The 18,200-nt window shown below is 50.6% G+C and overlaps 1 protein-coding gene across 2 annotated transcripts in view; it reads left to right on the forward strand.

The window, feature by feature from the left end:
- RHPN1 (rhophilin Rho GTPase binding protein 1) overlaps positions 1 to 18,200 on the forward strand; it is a 40,387-nt gene that overhangs the window by 10,837 nt on the left and 11,350 nt on the right. For both annotated transcript variants that reach the window (XM_007662165.4, XM_007662166.3), the window contains exons 2-8: positions 7,241 to 7,356; positions 10,234 to 10,362; positions 13,409 to 13,484; positions 15,083 to 15,160; positions 16,269 to 16,393; positions 16,886 to 17,052; positions 17,764 to 17,951. In XM_007662165.4, coding sequence (XP_007660355.2) covers positions 7,241 to 7,356; positions 10,234 to 10,362; positions 13,409 to 13,484; positions 15,083 to 15,160; positions 16,269 to 16,393; positions 16,886 to 17,052; positions 17,764 to 17,951 — 879 coding nt within the window. The remainder of the gene's footprint in view (positions 1 to 7,240; positions 7,357 to 10,233; positions 10,363 to 13,408; positions 13,485 to 15,082; positions 15,161 to 16,268; positions 16,394 to 16,885; positions 17,053 to 17,763; positions 17,952 to 18,200) is intronic.

Below are 18,200 nucleotides of genomic sequence, written 5' to 3' on the forward strand. Positions count from 1 at the left end.
TTCCACTGAGCCATGCTGCTCCTCCAGCTGTGCGTGATGGGAATTCTGGCTGCCTTGTAGAAGAGCCAGGCAGGAACTGAGGCAGCTGTTGGTGAAAATACCGCCAGCCCCGACTCAGCTGGTCTGGGCTGGATCACAGCCCCTTGGCTAGCGATGGTGACAACAGTAGTCACAAAAGACGGCGGGCGGTGAGTCGGGAGAGAGGGAGTCAACCTCACCACCTGGATCTTGGGGCTCTCCACTGGACCACACCACCCTATCGCTCGCTCTTCTAAGGCCTTCCTTATCCAGTGGGTTTCCAAAGATGGTTTTAAGGCCTCCAGACACACCATGTTACACAGGATGATTAAGGGTTTGGGTTTTTTCCTCACTAAAGGTAACCTTAGAAGTTTAGAAGGAAAACAAACAGCCAAAGCCTCTCACAGCTAAATTCCTTAAATAAGCCCACAGATACTGACACCCATGAAAGGTTATCTTGGTTTACAAAGCTGGGCATTTTAAAGCCTCGACTGAACTTGGCTCTGATCTTTGAAAGTTACATGGCTGTTTTTCTCTCTGAGGGTGTTCTTATTTTTGTTTTGTTTTGTCTTGTTTGAATCTGAAGTTCTTGAGTCTCCTTGAGCAGACTTTCTCTCCTTGGGCGCTTAAGTGTTTTCTGGGATTCAGGCTCCGTCACTGCAGTTATGTAACAAGTTAAACAATTATCTGGGTAATTCAGGCTACGTAGACAAGGCTTCTGGAGTTTTCAGTCTAAGCACGCAATCTTTTCTTTCGAGCCATCTGGGAAATTCAGGCTAAACCTGTCCATTTGCCCTGTGAGACCAAGATGATTTTAGCTGGCTACATAATGTTAATGTTGGTATTTGTTAAGCGCTTACTATGTGCCGAGCACTGTTCTAAGCGCTGGGGTAGACGTAGGGGAATCAGGTTGTCCCACGTGGGGCTCACAGTCTTAATCCCATTTTACAGATGAGGGAACTGAGGCACAGAGAAGTTAAGTGACTTGCCCACAGTCACACAGCCGACAAGTGGCAGAGCTGGGATTCGAACTCATGAGCCCTGACTCCAAAGCCCATGCTCTTTCCACTGAGCCACGCTGCTTCTCCTACATGTGAAATGCAAGGTGGAGATGGTCAGTTGAATCAATCAATCAGTGCTATTTGAGTGCTTACCATGTGCAGGGCCCTGTACTAAGTGCTTGGGACAGTGAAATGAAACAGAGTTGGTAGATATGTTCCCTGCTCACAACGAGGAAAGAAGCAGTGGATAAGAGAATGGGGCAGGGCACTAGGTAATTATCATCAAGACAGACAGAACTGTAGTTTCTGGCCCCACCTGGTATTTTACTTCCATCCTGCAGGATCTGTGCAGGTTGCCATCTGCCTCTGACTCCTATGAACTTGATTCATCTGGGACGGGGGCCTCAAAGTTTTCAGGGATGCACAAGGCAGTCAAAGTACCAGACTGACATCAAGACAGCCAGTTTTATGTTCAGGTCATGAATCCGAAGTCCTTAAGAGCAATTATTTGCTTGGTGAAGCAGGGCCATGCCTTGGGTTTGGCCCTCAACACAAATGGGATGTGGGGAAGGGAAGATGGTCATGGGTGCCCCACTCCAACTTCTACCAGTGGCCTAGTGGAAAACCGTGGACCCGAGAGACAGGGAATCTGGGGTTTAATCCTGGCTTCGCCACTTGCCTGTTGTGTGACTTCTTTGTGCCTCAGTTACTTCACCTGGAAAATGGGGGCCAATACCTATTCTCCCTCCTATTTAGAAAGTGAGAACTGTGTGGGATGGGGACTGTGTCTGACCAGACTATCTTGTATCTTCCCCAGGACCTTAGTACAGTATTTAAATCATAGTAAGCACTTAATAAATATTATTATTATTAACATTAATATTCTGTAGGTGCTGGAGTCAGGACTCCTCCACTTTTATTATTAGTCCACCATAGTTTGTCAGCTGGGAGATGGCAGTCACCCCTCGGCCCCTTCCCTGGTTGACATTTCCATACTGGGCGGCCATGGCACCAAAAAGTGATGGAAGCTGGGAAGATTGAGTCCAACGTGACCCTGGTATGAAGTAACAGGTGGAAAATGTGGGGTGATTCAGTGCAAGTCCTTGGCAGAGTCTGTGGAGAGGATTCTTTTCCCTTTGGAGTGTTACTGCTAAAATGCTTTCACAAAGGACCAGGGAGAGAAGCCAAAGCCCTCAGAGAGCCTGTTGAGAGAGGGTGGACCTGGAATTATTCCGGCCAGTTTGCATATGGGTAAACTGAGAACCAAATTAGGGAAATTACTCTTTCTTCCAGGTATCCGCTACTTCTCGCCTTTGTAATGAGGAATGGACAACTGCCTTCTCGTTAGGGCAGTTCACAGCTTACTGTCTATCTGGGCCAAAGAGGTGGGGGGGGGGTGGTGTGTGGGGTGTGTGTGTGTGTGTGTATAAAGGAACAATTTCAGTCATGAATTACCATGAGTTCTTTCTTGTGGTAACTTCTCCAGGCTTCAGGTGCAGACCCTGTTTGAGGCCGTGGTGGCCCGTGAGCAGGGAAAACCAGTTTGCCCCCAGCCCAAAGTTTGCCTCTCCCTGGAGCGTTGCGCATGTGCCCAAAACCCATGCATGCCCTCCCTCCCCACGCAGACCTAGTGCTTCTCAGCGATAGGCTGCAAGAGGGTGGAGGGAACCCTCAAGGGAGGGAAGGATGTGGAGCTCCCAGCAACAGTGGTTCTGGCGAGTGGCCCATTTTGCCCCAAAGATGCCTAGCTGGGGAGTGTCTGCCCTGCAGTAAGCCTTTTGAGGGAGCTTCCTAATTCACGTTTCCTTTCAGCTGTATGTCTGCTGCGTGTCGGAGTTTTCCCCCTTAACAGTGCTGAAAGGGCCTATTGATGGGGGCCTGTAACAGGTTCAGTGACATCTCCTGGGGAGCGATGATGGGGAGAGAGTTTAAACCAGGGCTCGGGACCCCCAATGGGGGAAACGTGCCCTTCTGGGCCCGGATCCAGGGCTTCGGGTCCGATTGTCCATTTGGAACTGGGCAGAAGCTTTTAGACGCTGGATGGATCTCTTTTAGGCAGTATGTCCTGGGGCTTGTTGTGTTTAGCCCTCGGTATTATAATGAACACATCCTTTTGAGTCTTAGAAATGAGCCTCTATTCTTGACTTTCTACTGGCAGTGAAGTCAAACCGTCTATAAACTCGTGTGACTTCACCCAGATTTCTGTGTCTGACCTACATTTCACATTGTGCTGCAGTTAGGGGTTGAGCTGCCCTTGCATGGCTTTTTTTTTTAATTGGTATTTGGTAAGCGCTTTCTATGTGTCAGGCACGTACTAAGCACTGGGTAGATACAAGCCAGTCAGGTTGGACACAATCCATGTCCCTCAAGGGACTTGCATTCTTAATCCCTATTTTGCAGATGAGGTAACTGAGTCACAGAGAAGTGAAGTGAGTTGTCCAGGGTCACAGAGTAGACAACAATAATAATGTTGGTATTTGTTAAGCGCTTACTATGTGCTAAGCGGTGGGGTAGATACAGGGTAACCAGGTTATCCCACGTGACGCTCACAGTCTTAATCCCCATTTTACAGATGAGGTAACTGAGGCACAGAGAAGTTAAGTGACAGAGCCAAATTAGAATCCAGGACCTTCTGACTCTCAGGTCCAGGGTCTATCCACTAGGCCTTGCTGCTTCTGAATAACCGATTTAACATCACTCCCTAGGACAGCATCAATAAAAGCAAGATTCAAATTTGTCAAGCTCTGTGGGGAGACTTTTGCTCAAACCAAAGCAAGCCTCCTGGTACAAGTCTGGGCTCCTGGGACTCTGACTCGAAAAGGGAATCCAGGGACACAACTGTGCGTGTGCAAGGAACTGCCCTTGCTCAGCAAATGCACCCTAGGAGGGAGGGCCAGGTCACATCCAGTTCAGCCCAAGCTTTTTTTCCTGTCTCTGACCCTCCCTCCCCTCCCCACTGATGAAAAGGCCCAAAATAAGGCCAGGCTCAGGCCCGTACCAAGCTGTTTCTTCCTCCTTTAGCTTCTCACTATTACCACTGCAGGATGCCTGGGGGAGCCCCAAGCAGGGCCCTGGAGGCCCTAAGTCTGGGACAAAAGCAGCAAAAGCAGCCTTTCCAGGGCCTCTCCCCTCCTGCCTGCCCAGAAGTGGTTTGTTCCCTGCTCCGGTGGCAGCCACACACTTGTTTTTGCTCATCCTGGCCTATTTTCTTTTCTTTTTAGAGAGCAGGGAAAGCGGGGTTTGCGGGGTGTTCCTACCCAGCTCCCTCCCTCTTCTTCCCAACACCTCCCCTTCTTCTCCTACTGCCCTAAGGAAATTTTTAAAAAGGCTCTTGTATTTAGCCTCCAAGAGCTCCCTGGCAATATCCCTCCATGTATTTCAGCCCTTTCCCCAACACAATGGGCCTCTTTCACAAGGGCTGAGCTTTTGTTACGTTTGTTTGTCATCGCTCCCAAGATTGTCTGTCTCCCAGCCTGGGCCGCTCCAACCTCGATCTGTCTCTCGGCCCTCCCTCCGCCACCCCGACTGCTTAGAGAGGACGCCAGAGGTCACAAACCATTATTCCAGTCATTCGAGACCCTTGCACACTTGCGTTACCTTGAAAGAAGACAGGAATCATGGCCCCTCCCCGTATCCTTGTCCACTTTCTCTAAGGGACACATTCCAAACTCCCACCCGCCCTTTTCCCAAGGCCCATTACTAAACTTTTGGCAGAGGAAAGGAGGTGGGTGTGGGGCAAGGCAAGGGGAGAGAAGACGCTGTGTATGTTGTGTGTGTGTTTGGGTAGGATCAGGAGAAGCAGCACACGGCTGAAAGACGACACACATTTCCTTCAGTCTCCAGGTCCTGCCGGCAACACTAAATTGAGGCAGTTGGTGCTGTTGTTTTTTTGGAGGGGCCTCAACTGATGAAGCTGTCCTGGTCCCTGGTTGAGGGGGTGTGGGTGTGTGGGTGTGGGCGCCTGTCCATACACCTTACCACTCCTCTCTCCCAGGGCTGCGTCACTGGAGGCTCAGGACAGCGTCATGGCAACAGGGCACCGAAAGGACACGTTCCCCATTGTGGAGGAGGAGGTTTTTTGCCAACAGGGGAAGAGCCAACTGATTTTTAATTAAATTCCAGTGGGAATGCGGGGTCGGGGAAGGGGGTGGGGTGTGAGAGCAGTGAGGAAGGAGGTTGCGGGAGCCTTATTGGAGTTGGAAGCTCATGGAACCATGTGAAAGCAAGCCCCGTAGGGTTTGATGGGAAGACTGGGGAGACCAGAAGTTTCCTTGGTTAGCCCAAGTCCATCCGGTTCTCCTTCACACTAACCCCTAACTTGGGTACAATAATAATAATAATATTGGTATTTGTTAAGCACTTACTATGTGCAGAGCACTGTTCTAAGCGCTGGGATAGACACAGGGGAATCAGGTTGTCCCACGTGGGGCTCACAGTCTTAATCCCCATTTTACAGATGAGGTAACTGAGGCACAGAGAAGTTAAGTGACTTGCCCACAGTCACACAGCTGACAAGTGGCAGAGCTGGGATTCGAACCCATGACCTCTGACTCCAAAACCCGTGCTCTTTCCACTGAGCCACGCTGCTGCTGCTGGTATTTGGAATGAGTGTGGGTGTGTATACTCCGTTCTGTTCTGTGCCCTTGCAGAGTTGTTATATTCTCGGCCTTGATCCCTAGGCCTCTTTAACTTTTACATCTACGTGTGGGGCCTGGGGCTGGGAGGGTGGATGGAAAATATATCCTGTCTCTCCCATCAGACTGCCAGTCCTTATGGGCAAGGACCGAGTCTCCTCTGTACCTTCAATGCCTAGGACCATGGGAAGTGGGAGACCTGGAAGGGAGACCTAGAAGGTCTCTCCAGGTGTCCAATTCTGAGCTGCTGGTGTGGGCTAAGGGGTTCGAGTGCCTGTTGGAAGTAGAGCACAGTACTGAGCGTTAGGGAGAATACACTTGAGCAAAAGACACGGTCCTTGGCCTCAAGGAGCTTACAGCCTAATGGGGGAGAATAAAAGACACAGTCATTTGCAAGTAGTTGTAGTAAGAAGCGATGCTACAGCGGCTGAGAGCAGAAACATGAAAGGATATATCAGTAAGTGTAAGTTTAATGTAAGCCAAGGATGTGTATTTTGCCAAGGACAGGTGCTTGTAAGCACAAAGGCTCTGAGCAGCTGTTGGATTGACCTGGCCTTGGAAGGTGGGGTTGAATCAGGGCAGGCTTCCTCGAGGAGGAGAGGGTTTCAAGAGGCCTTAGAAGATGGGGAAGACTTTGATTTGTCGCGTTGTTGATCCACAGATCTGAGCTAGCAGTTGCAGTCTGAGATTTCTTCAAGGATCTCAATTCGGATGTCTGACTGAACTTGACTGGCTAACAGGGTTAAATCTGACTTTTCACCCAGCCTGAACGACACCGCTGAGAATGAGGCTGTTCTTTCCAGTCACTCATTTTTTTCTGCTTCTCTTGGGACTGTTTGACCTGACTGTCGAAGGAGAGGGAAGATCTTCTGGGTCTTGAAACCAGAGCAGAGACAGTGGTAGCCCCATGAATCACCTCCATGAGGCCTTCCCCGACGTAGCCCTCATTTCCCCTACTCCCTCTCCTTTCAGCGACACACTTGCACTTAGATTTGTTCCCTTTGAGCACCTGATATTCACCCTACCCTCAGTCCCACAGCACTTACTTACATATCCATTTATTTTAATGTCTACCTCCCCCTCTCGACTGTAAGCTCCTTGCGGGGAGGGAACGGGTCTTCTAAATCTATTATATTGTACTCTCCCAAGCATTTAGTACAGTGCTCTGCGCTCAATAAATATGATTGATTGATTACATGCTCAGCAGCCAGACTGGCTTGTGGGACGATGAGGAATTGTATGCTGGAGTATCATTTGATACTCACCCCAGCCCCACACCGTATCCTTATACCCAACTATTTCCACTACCTGTAATTGATTTTAATGTCTGTCTCCACCTGTAGAGTGGGTAGACAGGATCCCTGCCCACGAGGAGTTTATGGGTAAGGATCCTGTCTACCCACTCTATTGCTTGCACAAAGTACACAATAAACACCCTGCACAAAGTACTCAATAAGCACCCCTGATTGATTGGCTGATTGATTGAAGCCTCCCGGGAGAGGGTAGCCTTGCAAGGGGAAGGGAGGGAGGTGGAGTGGCAGGCAAGGGTCCATGGAGGATGTGGTGACTCACTTGTTGTCTCTGCAGGGCTGCGACCCGTTGGCCCAGACCCAGAGGAGCAAGCTTCAGAACCGCCGAGCCCGGATCAACCAGCAGATCAACAAGGAGATGAGGATGCGAGCCGGAGCGGAGAATCTCTTTAAGTAAGTCCCGCACACCCTCCCCACAGAGCCTGGTCATCTTCCTCTCACGACTCTCCGACCTGCCACTTGAGAAGCAGCATGGCCTAGTGGAAAGCGCACAGGCCTGGGAGTGACAGGATCTGGGTTATAATCCCGGCTCCACCACTTGTCTGCTGTGTCACCTTGGGCAAGCGACTTAACTTCTCTGTGCCTTAGCTCATCTGTAAAATGGGGATTAAGACTGTGAGTCCCATGTGGGGCAGAGACTGTGCCCAACGTGATTAGCTTGTATTTACCCCCAGTGCCTGGCACAGAGTAAACACTTAACAACTATACAGTGTAAGTCCTCTAGACTCTTACTCTTTACTGATAGGAAACATATCCGCTACTTCTGTTGCATTATACTCTCCCAGGCAGTTAGTACAGTGGCACATAGTAAGCCCTCAATAAATACCATTGATTGTCTGATTAACAGGTACCACACACACACACACAAAAAAAAAACACTCGCTCATGTCTTCTCAAACAGTTCTCTTCACCAGCCTGTGCGACCAGGCAGCTAAACTTGTTTCCTTTCCGCGGCAATTCCCCCACATCCATCCTTTTAGTAGCATGATTGTGTGACCTGACCACAGCCCCTGGTGCAGAGCTCTCCGCCAACCACCTGGGGTGGATCATCAATTAATCATCCATAGGATCCAGTAAAGACCCAGCTCTAACCCTCCCCACCCCACCTCCACCACCCCCTCCCCTCCAGACCAGGGACCTTCCTGCCAAACGCAGACAAAACAGATGGGGATACAGCCACGCTAGCTAAATTCAGAGCAGCCCAAGTGCTATGGAGCTGAGGTTGGGTGAATACCAAGTTGCTTAAAGCACTTAAACATACACATGCAGGAGGGGATGCAGAAGGGAGAAGGGAGTAGGAAAATTGTGGGCTTAATCAGGAAAAGCCTATTGGAGGAGATGTGATTTTAATAAGGCTTTGAAGATGGCTCTGATAGTGATGGGGAAAGGAGTTCCAGGCCAGAGAGAGGACACGGGCAAGGGATCAGCCACGAGATAGACAAGATCTTAAATGGGGTCTCTTGGGCAGGGAGTCCCATGGACCGTGTCTGACCTGAGTGTCTTGTAACTGCCCCAGAGTTTAGCAAGTTTGGTACATAGGAAGTGCTTATTATTTTTATTCTAAATATCCTAAGCCATGCACAGAGCTCACACACAGAACCCAAGCAGGTCTGGCCCTTGGGAGAGATGTCCTACTTAGACTGTGAGCTCCATGTGGGCTCCCGTCCTCTTCATTCTTCTCTCGTCTAACCTGCCTGGGCAGGGATTACTGCCAGGCAGGGATTAGACAGCCCAGATGCCAACCCTCTGTAGTTTCCCCTTACAGGTGGAAAAGGTTTTCAGAGACTTTTTTGGCCTTTTCAAATTGTCAAAAGTTTTTGGACCCCACCCTTAATATGATAGGTATCCCCAACTCCTAGCCGCCTAACACCCCACCCAAGGGCCCGTCATAAACCCAGCTCAAATTCCATTTTGGCACGTTCAGCCCTGAGTGGCAAGCTCCTTTTTTTTTTTCCTTTTAATGGTATTTGTTAAGTGCTTACTCTGTGCCAGGCACTGTTCTAAGCACTGGGGTAGGTACAAAGTAATCAGGTCAGACACATTCCATGTCCTACATGGGACTCACAGTATTAATCCCCATTTTACAAATGAGGTAACTGAGGTACAGAAAAGTTAAGTGACTTGCTCCAGATCATAAGCAGACAAGTGGTGGAGCTGGGATTCGAAGCCAAGCTTCATCCACTAGGGCAAGCTGCTTCCCATTTGGCTTCATGGCGGTATTTCGTTGTGGCGACAGGTCTTTAAATGGATCTAAGAAGCTTGTTTTCCACTGCCTGTGCCTAAGCCCCCACAGCCTGCTCTACCCCCTACCCTCCCCAAAGTAGGACAGGCCTAGCTCTCTGCCCACCCTGCTCCAGGAATTCCTTAGCCCCACTCTTTATGACCTAAACTCACTGGGCCTTAGTTTCCAACTGCCCAGTAACCTCAGGGGCTCAGTCAGAGGGCATCGGCAGTGACACTGGGGGAAGGAGAGGCTGGAGCCCGGAAGGGAGGGGAGGCATTTAGTCCAAGCTTGGAAACACAGTTTTCAGAGCTCAAGGGAAAGGCATAATAATAATAATAATTATGGTATTTGTTAAGCGCTTACCATGTGCCAAGCACTTTTCTAAGCACTGGGGTAGATACGAGGTATTCAGGTTGTCCCACATGGGGCTCACAATCTTAATCCCCATTTTACAGAAGAGGTAATTGAGGCACAGAGAAGTTAAGTGGCTTGCCCAAGGACACACAGTTGACAAGTCATGGAAGTGGGATTAGAACCCACATCCTCTGACTCCCAAACCCGTGCTCTTTCCACGTAGCGCATCTGGTACTGTTAGGAAATGCTTGCACTGGATTTGTATTTTCTTTGAAGAATAATGAAAATTATAATTATAATAATCATATCATGGACCAAGCACTAGGGTACATAGAAGATAATTAGCTCAGACAAGGTCGCTGCCCCACATGAGAGAAGGTGAACAGATATTTAATCTCCATTTTACAGATGAGGAGACAGAGGCACAGAGAAGTTAAGTGGCTTGCCCAAGGTCACACAATCAGCCAATGGGGGAGATGGGATTAGAAACCAGATTCTTTGAATCCCAGGACTGTGGTCTTTCCAATAGGCCAAGTTGCTTCCTTTGAAGGGAGCCTTTACTGGGACCAGGTTTTATTTTGGTTTTTCTTCCTTCTATTCCAGCCTTGAGCTCAGCCTCCCCATTTTCCCTACCCAATGCCGGTCCGTCTTTCATTCCATTTCGGCGATGGGGATGGGGGGTGTCTTTTCAGAGCCACCAATAACCACAAAGTCAAGGAGACGGTGGCCCTGGAGCTGAGCTATGTAAACTCCAACTTGCAGTTGCTGAAGGAAGAGCTGGAAGAGCTGAACAGCTGCGTGGATGTGTACCAGAACGACAGGTCAGAGGGCTCGCGCAGGGCCTGGTGCGGGGATGCAAGGAGAGGCCGGTCCAGGTGGCGGCGGCCACAGGAGCAGGATCTGGGGGCAGAAGTGGGGAATTGCCTTGAGGTGGGCGCTCATACGATAAGTAGAGTCAACGGAGGGCTCGCCTGCTGATTTGTCACCCCGGTTCCACCTCGGGTTGGGTGGAGGACTGAAGCCCAGAAGTCCTATTGCAGGGCCTGGTTAATGCCCATCAATCCAGTGATATTTATTGAGTGCTTATTGTGTGCAGAACACTGTACTAAGCACTTGGGAGAGAACAATACCACAGAGTTGGTAGATACATTCCCTGCCCACAAGGGAGCTCTGTCACAGTACTGGGTTCAACGTGATGCCCTTGGCCTAGTGATAGGGAAATTACATAAAAATATATATATATAAACTATGTAAACTGTGTGTGTGTATATATATATTTTCTGCCATATTCAAGAAGGACAACATTAATGGTGAAATTTACCTGAGTATGACTCTGAAGACCAATTTAGTATCCACAGCCCTGCTTGCATTGGCCCACCAAAAAATCATCCCTTGTTATGTTTTCACATTTGATGTTTGCAGTGCCTGATGTTAAGTTCGTTGTGGGCAGGGAATGTGTCGGCTTATTGTTGTACTGTACTCTCCCAACTGCTTAATACAGTGCTCTGTGCACAGTAAGCACTCAGTAAATACGATTGAATGGTTGGCCATCAGATTTGACTCTGGCTGAGTCTCCCCCAGACCTGGCTGGGTGAGCTTCAGTGCAGCGACCGAAGACTGAACCCACACTGCCCGCCGTGTAGAGATGCAGTGCTCTGGCCCTCGACCCCTTCAACCTAGACATCTTCCCCCAGTGCCTTCTGTTCATTCATTCATTCATTCATTCATTCAATAGTATTTATTGAGCGCTTACTACGTGCAGAGCACTGTACTAAGCGCTTTCTATTGCAGTGGGGTCAGTCCTGGCTGGCCATGTGAGCATGGACTTGGGAGTCAGAGGTCATGGATTCTAATCCCGCCTCCACTACTTGTCTGCTGTGACCTTGGGCAAGTCACCTCACTTCTCAAGGCCTCAGTTACCTCATCTGTAAAATGAGGATGAAGACTGTGAGCCCCATGTGGGACAACCTGATCTCCCTATATCTACCCCAGTGCTTAGAACAGTGCTTGGCACATAGTAAGCGCTTAAAAATACCATAATTATTATTATTATGAAGAGCTTTCTTCCTCTCCCACTAATAGTGCGAGGGCTACCATATTGTGCGACTGATCTGGAAACGGAACCAGATCAGGTGGCCCTTCGAGACTCCTCCCAGAATGGACAGGAGGAGGGTAGAGAGGGACGTTGGTGCCCCATCTCCTGATGTCCTCACCCGCCCCCCCAGCCCAACCCCCCGCCATGGATCAGTTTCCACTGGGGCATTTAGATGGAACCGCTGCCTCGAGAGAAAACACGATAACCCTTCTCCGCCCCAATTGATAGCTGTCCGGAGGCCGCCGGTCTGGAGGATGAGTAAGTATGGACGGACTGAAATGTGAAGTTGGCTTTGCCTCCCCACCCTGGACTTATGTCTTTGCTCCCACCCTCTGCTACCGGCATGTCCTCTCTCAGCTGGTTGACGCTGAGGAGCCGTGAGAGCCATCCAGGTGGCCCAGCCTGGGCAGCGTAGTGTGAGGGAGAAGGGAGTTCTCTCCGGCCTGCACGGTCTCACGGTTTCTCACCTGGGAGCTTTGGCTTCCTTCCTGTCACTGCCCTTAGTCTTTCCTCTCTTCTCTCTCCTCTCTCCTTCTGCCAAACCGCGTCCCTCCCACCCCCCGCATTTCTGGTTCTATTTTCTGGAATGTCAGTTTCACCTTTCTCAGCGAAGGAAGGTGGGTCAGGCTTTGGCGTTCTCTTCGATCGGTCCTCAGGAAGGGGCTGAGCTGGGTACTCAGGAGCTCACTAACATCCCCACCTTCACCAAGACTTACCAGATGCTATGGTGCGCAAGGGTTTGGGGACGTTCCATAGAGAAGCAGTGTGGCCTAGTGGAAAGAGTATCGGGCTGGGAGTCGGGAGACCTGGGTTCTAGTCCTGGCCCTCTGGGTGACCTCGGCCAAGTTACTGGACTTCTCTGGGCCTGTTTCCTCATTTGTAAGATGGGGATAAAATACTTGTTCCCCCTCCCCTTTATATTGTGATCCCCATGTGGGACCAGGACTGTCTGACCTGATTGTCTTGTATCTACCCCAGTGCTTGGCATGAAATAAGCACTGGACAATACCACAGTTATTATTAAATCCAAGAATCCAACAGGCAGACCGGCAGGTGGAAAGCTTGTGTGGGGTACCCCTTAGGGTGCCTTCGGGGGTCCCATTTAGAGAACTGAAGGTTGGGATCCGCCGCACCTGAGCACTGGGAGGAGGCAGAGGCTGTGCAGCCAGAAGGGCCCACCCCTTCCCCTTTCTGCCCCCTCTCTCCTCCTGGACCCAATCTCCTCAATTCTCCGAGCCACATCCCTGAGTTATTTCATGTTGGATTGGGTGAGACCCACCACCAGCTCTCGAGCCCAAATTGACCCTAGCTATGGCCCCGAGCGTGCCCGCTTCAGCAAGGAGCAGCGTCACGCTCTGACTGGTTGGCAGTCATGGAGCCTGGCTCCCATCTGTCGAAAGGTGTGGGCATGACCACCGGCACCTATTCTCGTAGTCGCGACACAAAGGAAGGGAGGGAGGGAGGACCAGTGAGTCCCCTCTCCCACCAGCCCATGGCTCAAATCTTCATCAACTCCAGCTGCTGCCCAAGGGCCTCGTAGACCCTGTCCTCCTCCTCCTCTCCTCCCCTCCTTTCATTCTTCCCCTAAGATTAGAGAACAGTAGTCGCCCCGACTTCCTTGTCTTGAACCAATTTCAACTGAAAATCGAGTCTGTTTCTAATTAGCGATGTAAAGAAGTGTAACTGGGCACATGGGGGCATGGGACCGAGGCCTCGGGCGAGGAAGAGTGGGCACCCCTGATGCCCACTGCTGGTCTGCCATGTCCTTTCAGTGAAAGCATCAGCGTTCCTATGATCCCGCTGGGACTGAAGGAGACAAAAGAGCTGGACTTGTCTGTGGCATTAAAGGTAAGTGTGGCTCTGGAACCAGTAGGGTTTCTGGCTGAAGAGACAAATAGATCAGTAACCACTCAGAACTAGTTGGGGGTGGGAGCCCCTCACAGTGACGTTGTGAGGTCCTGCTGGTCAAGGGGTTTGAACTCTTTAGAGAAAAGCCCTTGATCCAGCTGCAGGGGTGAACAGTAGTCCCAGGGTCCAGGTCCCCCCGTGTTCAGCAGCTTTGAATTTTGGGGGTCTGATTAGCTAGTCCAGCCAGAGAGTTATCAGCGAGGAACTGGGAAGTGTGATTTTTCTTCTTTTGCTTAGGGTATCCACATCCCAGCCCCCATTACTAAATCATCAAACATTCTCAAATTAGTCCTACAGGGGTATGGGAATGAATGCAGATCATATGCCACTGGGCAGCTCTTTCATCGGCACACCTGATACTCCAGTAGATACGGAACCTGACTCGAGGCTTTTGAAGTGCGTTTTGATCAGGAAAACAACTTGCCTGATAAATAAAATATTCCTCCCACCAAAGCCAAGGACAGCAGATGAGCTGTAATGATTATCAAATGCCCGACACATGGCCGCCCGTCCTGAATAACATCAGTCCAGCCCCTTTCATCCCCAGTCCTGTCCGCTGCTATTTATAACCTGCCTCTCACTGACTGTCTCTGGTGTGGAGAGAAGCAGGGATTCATCAGCCTAGAACAGATCTCTTTTGGTTTCCTCCTGAAGGGTGCTAATTGTGTGGGGTTGTATGTTCTTAGGGGCTGGAGCTAGGTAGATAACAGCCTTTCTGCCTGCCTCCTCTCCCTTCTCTCTCTCCTCCCTTCCCTCTGGGACCTGTATCATTGGGGGCTTTTTATAATCTACTCCTGGCTTCTGTCCCTACAAGCTCCTTTATTGTCCCTGGAAACTTTTTATGGTTTCCTTTAGGATCAAAGCCACTTTGTGCTCCTGCATCTGACATTAGCTCTTTATGGCCATTATCTCCAGCCTCTTTGAGGCCCTTCTTAAATGGGTATGGGCTTGGGAGTCATACCGACATGGACGTTTTGATTGAAACCGGAGACTGTGGCTCTGTTCAAAATCACCATGGTGTGAATTGCCCAAATCTTTCAGGCAGAGGGGCTTTGGGGGCCTACTGGGGTGGTCCCAGATTATTTGGGACATTTCAGGGATCCAGTTAATTAGGGTGTGGGGTAGACCTGCTGGGTTGGCATTTGGATGATCAAGGCCTCCCTACCCCTCCATTTTCCAGGCTTAGCTTCAATGGGAACAGATGCTCAAACCCTGGTGAAATTTTCTGAAGAGGCACTGTGACCTAATGGGAAGATGAGGCACTGGGCCTCAGAGGCCTGGGTTCTAGGCCTGGCCGTTCCGGGACCTGCTCTGTGTCCTCAGCCCGGTCACCGAACCTCTCTGGACCTCAGTGTCACCGGCTCCACAGGGAGAAGATTCATCTCCACCTCTTCTCAAAATGAATCCATGTGGTGGGCTATGGGGACTGGAGGATGAACAGAAATGCGTCTTGGAGGAGACTTTATTTTCTCAGGACGGCTGGATACTGCAAAGTATCTGAACCCTCTCTCTCTCTTTTTCTCCCTTCCGCCTCCCAGGAGCTGATCTCCGAGCACTACGGTGAGGATGGCACCTCCTATGACAAGGAAATCCAGGAGGTGATGGATCTGAGACAGGTCAGGGAACCCGTCGGGGGCTGGGTTACCCTGGGTTTGTTCTGCTTGCCCACCTCCTTTCCATTGAGGGTGGTCCTGGGGGTCAGAGTTGGGAAGGCTGCAACAAGCTGCGCTCATTAGACCTGAGCAAAAGAATCCAAGACAATCCAATAAATACGATTGAATGAATGAAGACAGGAGTCTGTTCAGCTCTGAGTTCCTCCACATCTCCAAGGCTCAGAGTGGTAGGGTAACTGCTTAGGCTGTGGCTTCCGAAAGCTTTCCTTTTCTTCCCTTGTATCTTTTCTTCCTCTCTATTTTAATCTGAAAATTGTGGGGTGAATCTGCAGTGTTCCTGAGGCAGCCAGTAAATCCGACCCTACCCTAACACCATTCAGAGAGACCAATGCTAGACATTTTGGGGAGTGGGACAGGAGGAGGAGAAGAGGAGGGAAGCAGCCCTGTCCTTAGGGCTGAGTAGTCTTAGGCAAATAGGACAGACACATGTACCGTACAGGGCCCTGGGAACGGGGATGAGAGGGGAAGCCACATCCCTTACCTTCAAGACTTCTAGTCTGGGGAGGGGAAAAAGAGGACATACACACAATCAGTTGTATATTTTGAGTGCTTACTCTGTGCAGGGCACTGTACTAAGCGCTTGGGGGAGTACAACGCAACAATATAGCAGACACCTTCCCTGCCCACAGCGAGTTTACAGCACCTATTGTACAGGGTGCCTTTGGGAGGGACAGCGGGGTAAACGGTCCAAAAAGATGGAGTAAAGTGCACATGATGCCAAACAGATCTACACAGATCAGAAACATTTTCATCTAACTTGCAGAAGCAACACACGTATGAGTAGGGAGCTGAGTTAATTGAAATTAATTAAGGTGGAAGGGCTTCCTAGGGTAGAGGAGTTTATAGGAATTTGGAGACAGTTTATTTTGGGGATATTTGGCCATTTCTCTTCATCCCCCCAAGGGTATTGCCTGCTCTCACCCCTGGAAAGGAGCTCTGTGGGCCTGTCGTCTATGGGGAAATCCTGAGGGGAGATATTGGGTTCCACTTGGTTCAGCAATGGGGTCTGGGCTGGGTGGTTTTCTTGACATTTCTCCCCAAATTCCTCCAGGCAATGCGGACTCCCAGCCGGAATGAAGCTGGGCTAGAGCTTCTCATGGAGTATTACAATCAGCTCTACTTCCTGGACTACAGGTTTTCACCTCCCAACAGGCATCTCGGAGTCTTCTTCCATTGGTGAGTGGAAGTTCCTGGGGACTTCCCAGGACCCTAGGAGGGGAATGGGTCTACCTTCCTGTGATGTCATGGAGCAGCATTAGCCAGGAGAGAGGAGGAGGAACAATGTACCAGCCAATCAGATGAGATAGAGACATATTAATAGTAATAATAACGATGGTATTTGTTGAGCGCGTCCTATGTGCCAGTCACTGTACTAAGTGCCGGGGGTGAATACAAGCAAATCGAGTTGAACACAGTCCCTATCCTATGTGGGGCTCACGGTCTCAATCCCCATTTTACAGATGAGGTAACTGAGGCACAGAGAAGTGAAGTGATTTGCCCGAGATAACACAGCAGATAAGTGGTGGATCCGGGATTAGAACCCATGACTTTCTGACTCCCAGACCTGTGCTGTATCCACTACATCATGCTGCTTCTCCTAGGAGGGAAAAGCAAACTCAGCAAGGAGCGGGGGCCCACCCAACCCTCGTTTCTCTTTGGCCTCCCTAGGTACGACTCACTCACCGGGGTCCCCTCCCACCAGCGGGCTCTGGCCTTTGAGAAGGGAAGTGTATTGTTCAACATCGGGGCCCTGTACACCCAAATCGGGGCCCGCCAAGACCGCACCAGTGACCAAGGCATCGACCTCGCCATCGACGCTTTCGAGAAAGCGGCCGGTACGCACCTCAATATCACCGAGGCGATAGACCACAGGGGAGGGTCTGGGTGCAGAGGTCCCATAATCTGCAGTTTCCCCCAACTAGCTGGCTTTTTGAGATACATACTACATTGCTCCCTCCACCCCCCAGCAATAACTGTTCCCAAGGATATCCTCCCTCCAAGGGCATACCTAAGTCTCTCGATTCTCTCACTGCCCCCTCCCTGCAATCCTGCTTCTGGCTGTCTGGGCTTGAGTCAACCCAGTTAGCTTAGCTCCATTTGCTCACATCCCTGATTCTCCTCTCCTACTCTCCCCCGACCTGCATCTTCCCCTTGAGATTTGTCCCTTCTGGAAGCCCCAAGTCTTGGTGATTCTCTCCCACTTCTCAGAATCTTAGTGGGCCTGAAACCGCCACCTCCCTCCTATCTGCCCTCCTTGTGCCTTCCCTTCCAGGCCACTGCCTCCAAGAAGCCTTCCCTGATTTGTTTCACCCACTGTCACCCCTAACACCAACCCTGACCTCAGTCGATGACGATCGAGTCTCCCCTCAAGAACAGCGTATGAGGCTCTCTAACCGTCTGTGTGGATGAGGATTGTCCACCCGTCGGTCCTGTGTCTTTTTAGTCAGACCCTCTGCTCCTTGGGAGCAGGGACCGAGGGCCGGCCCCCGGGGAAGGACTCCGGCTCTCGTGTGCGGTTTGTACACCCGAGGGTGTCGTCCCTGCAGGAGCTTTTAACTACCTGAAGGAGAACTTCTCCAACGCCCCCAGCCTGGACATGAGCGCGGCTTCCCTGGACATGCTGGTGCGACTGATGATCGCACAGGTCCAGGAGTGTGTGTTCGAGAAGGTCACGCTCACCCAAGCACCCAACGACTGCTTCTCCCAGCTGCAAATCGCCCAGGAGGCGGCCCGGGTACAGTACTCGAGTCCCCGTGCCCACTCGTTGACGCCAGGTCCCGGCCTGGACGGTGCCTATTCTGTTGGCTGTAAACCGTCCTCTAGATTGCAAGCTTCTTGCGGACAGGGAACGGGTCTACCGACTCAGTACAATAGGACAGGTACAAGTGCTTAATACAGTGCTCTGCAAATAGTAAGCTCTCAGTAAATACCTGATTGATTTTGGGAGCCCTGAGCTGGCATCTGGGGAGAGGAGGAGGGAAAA

Source organism: Ornithorhynchus anatinus, chromosome 4 (assembly GCF_004115215.2).
Source record: "Ornithorhynchus anatinus isolate Pmale09 chromosome 4, mOrnAna1.pri.v4, whole genome shotgun sequence".
NCBI classification, from domain to species: Eukaryota; Metazoa; Chordata; class Mammalia; order Monotremata; family Ornithorhynchidae; genus Ornithorhynchus; species Ornithorhynchus anatinus.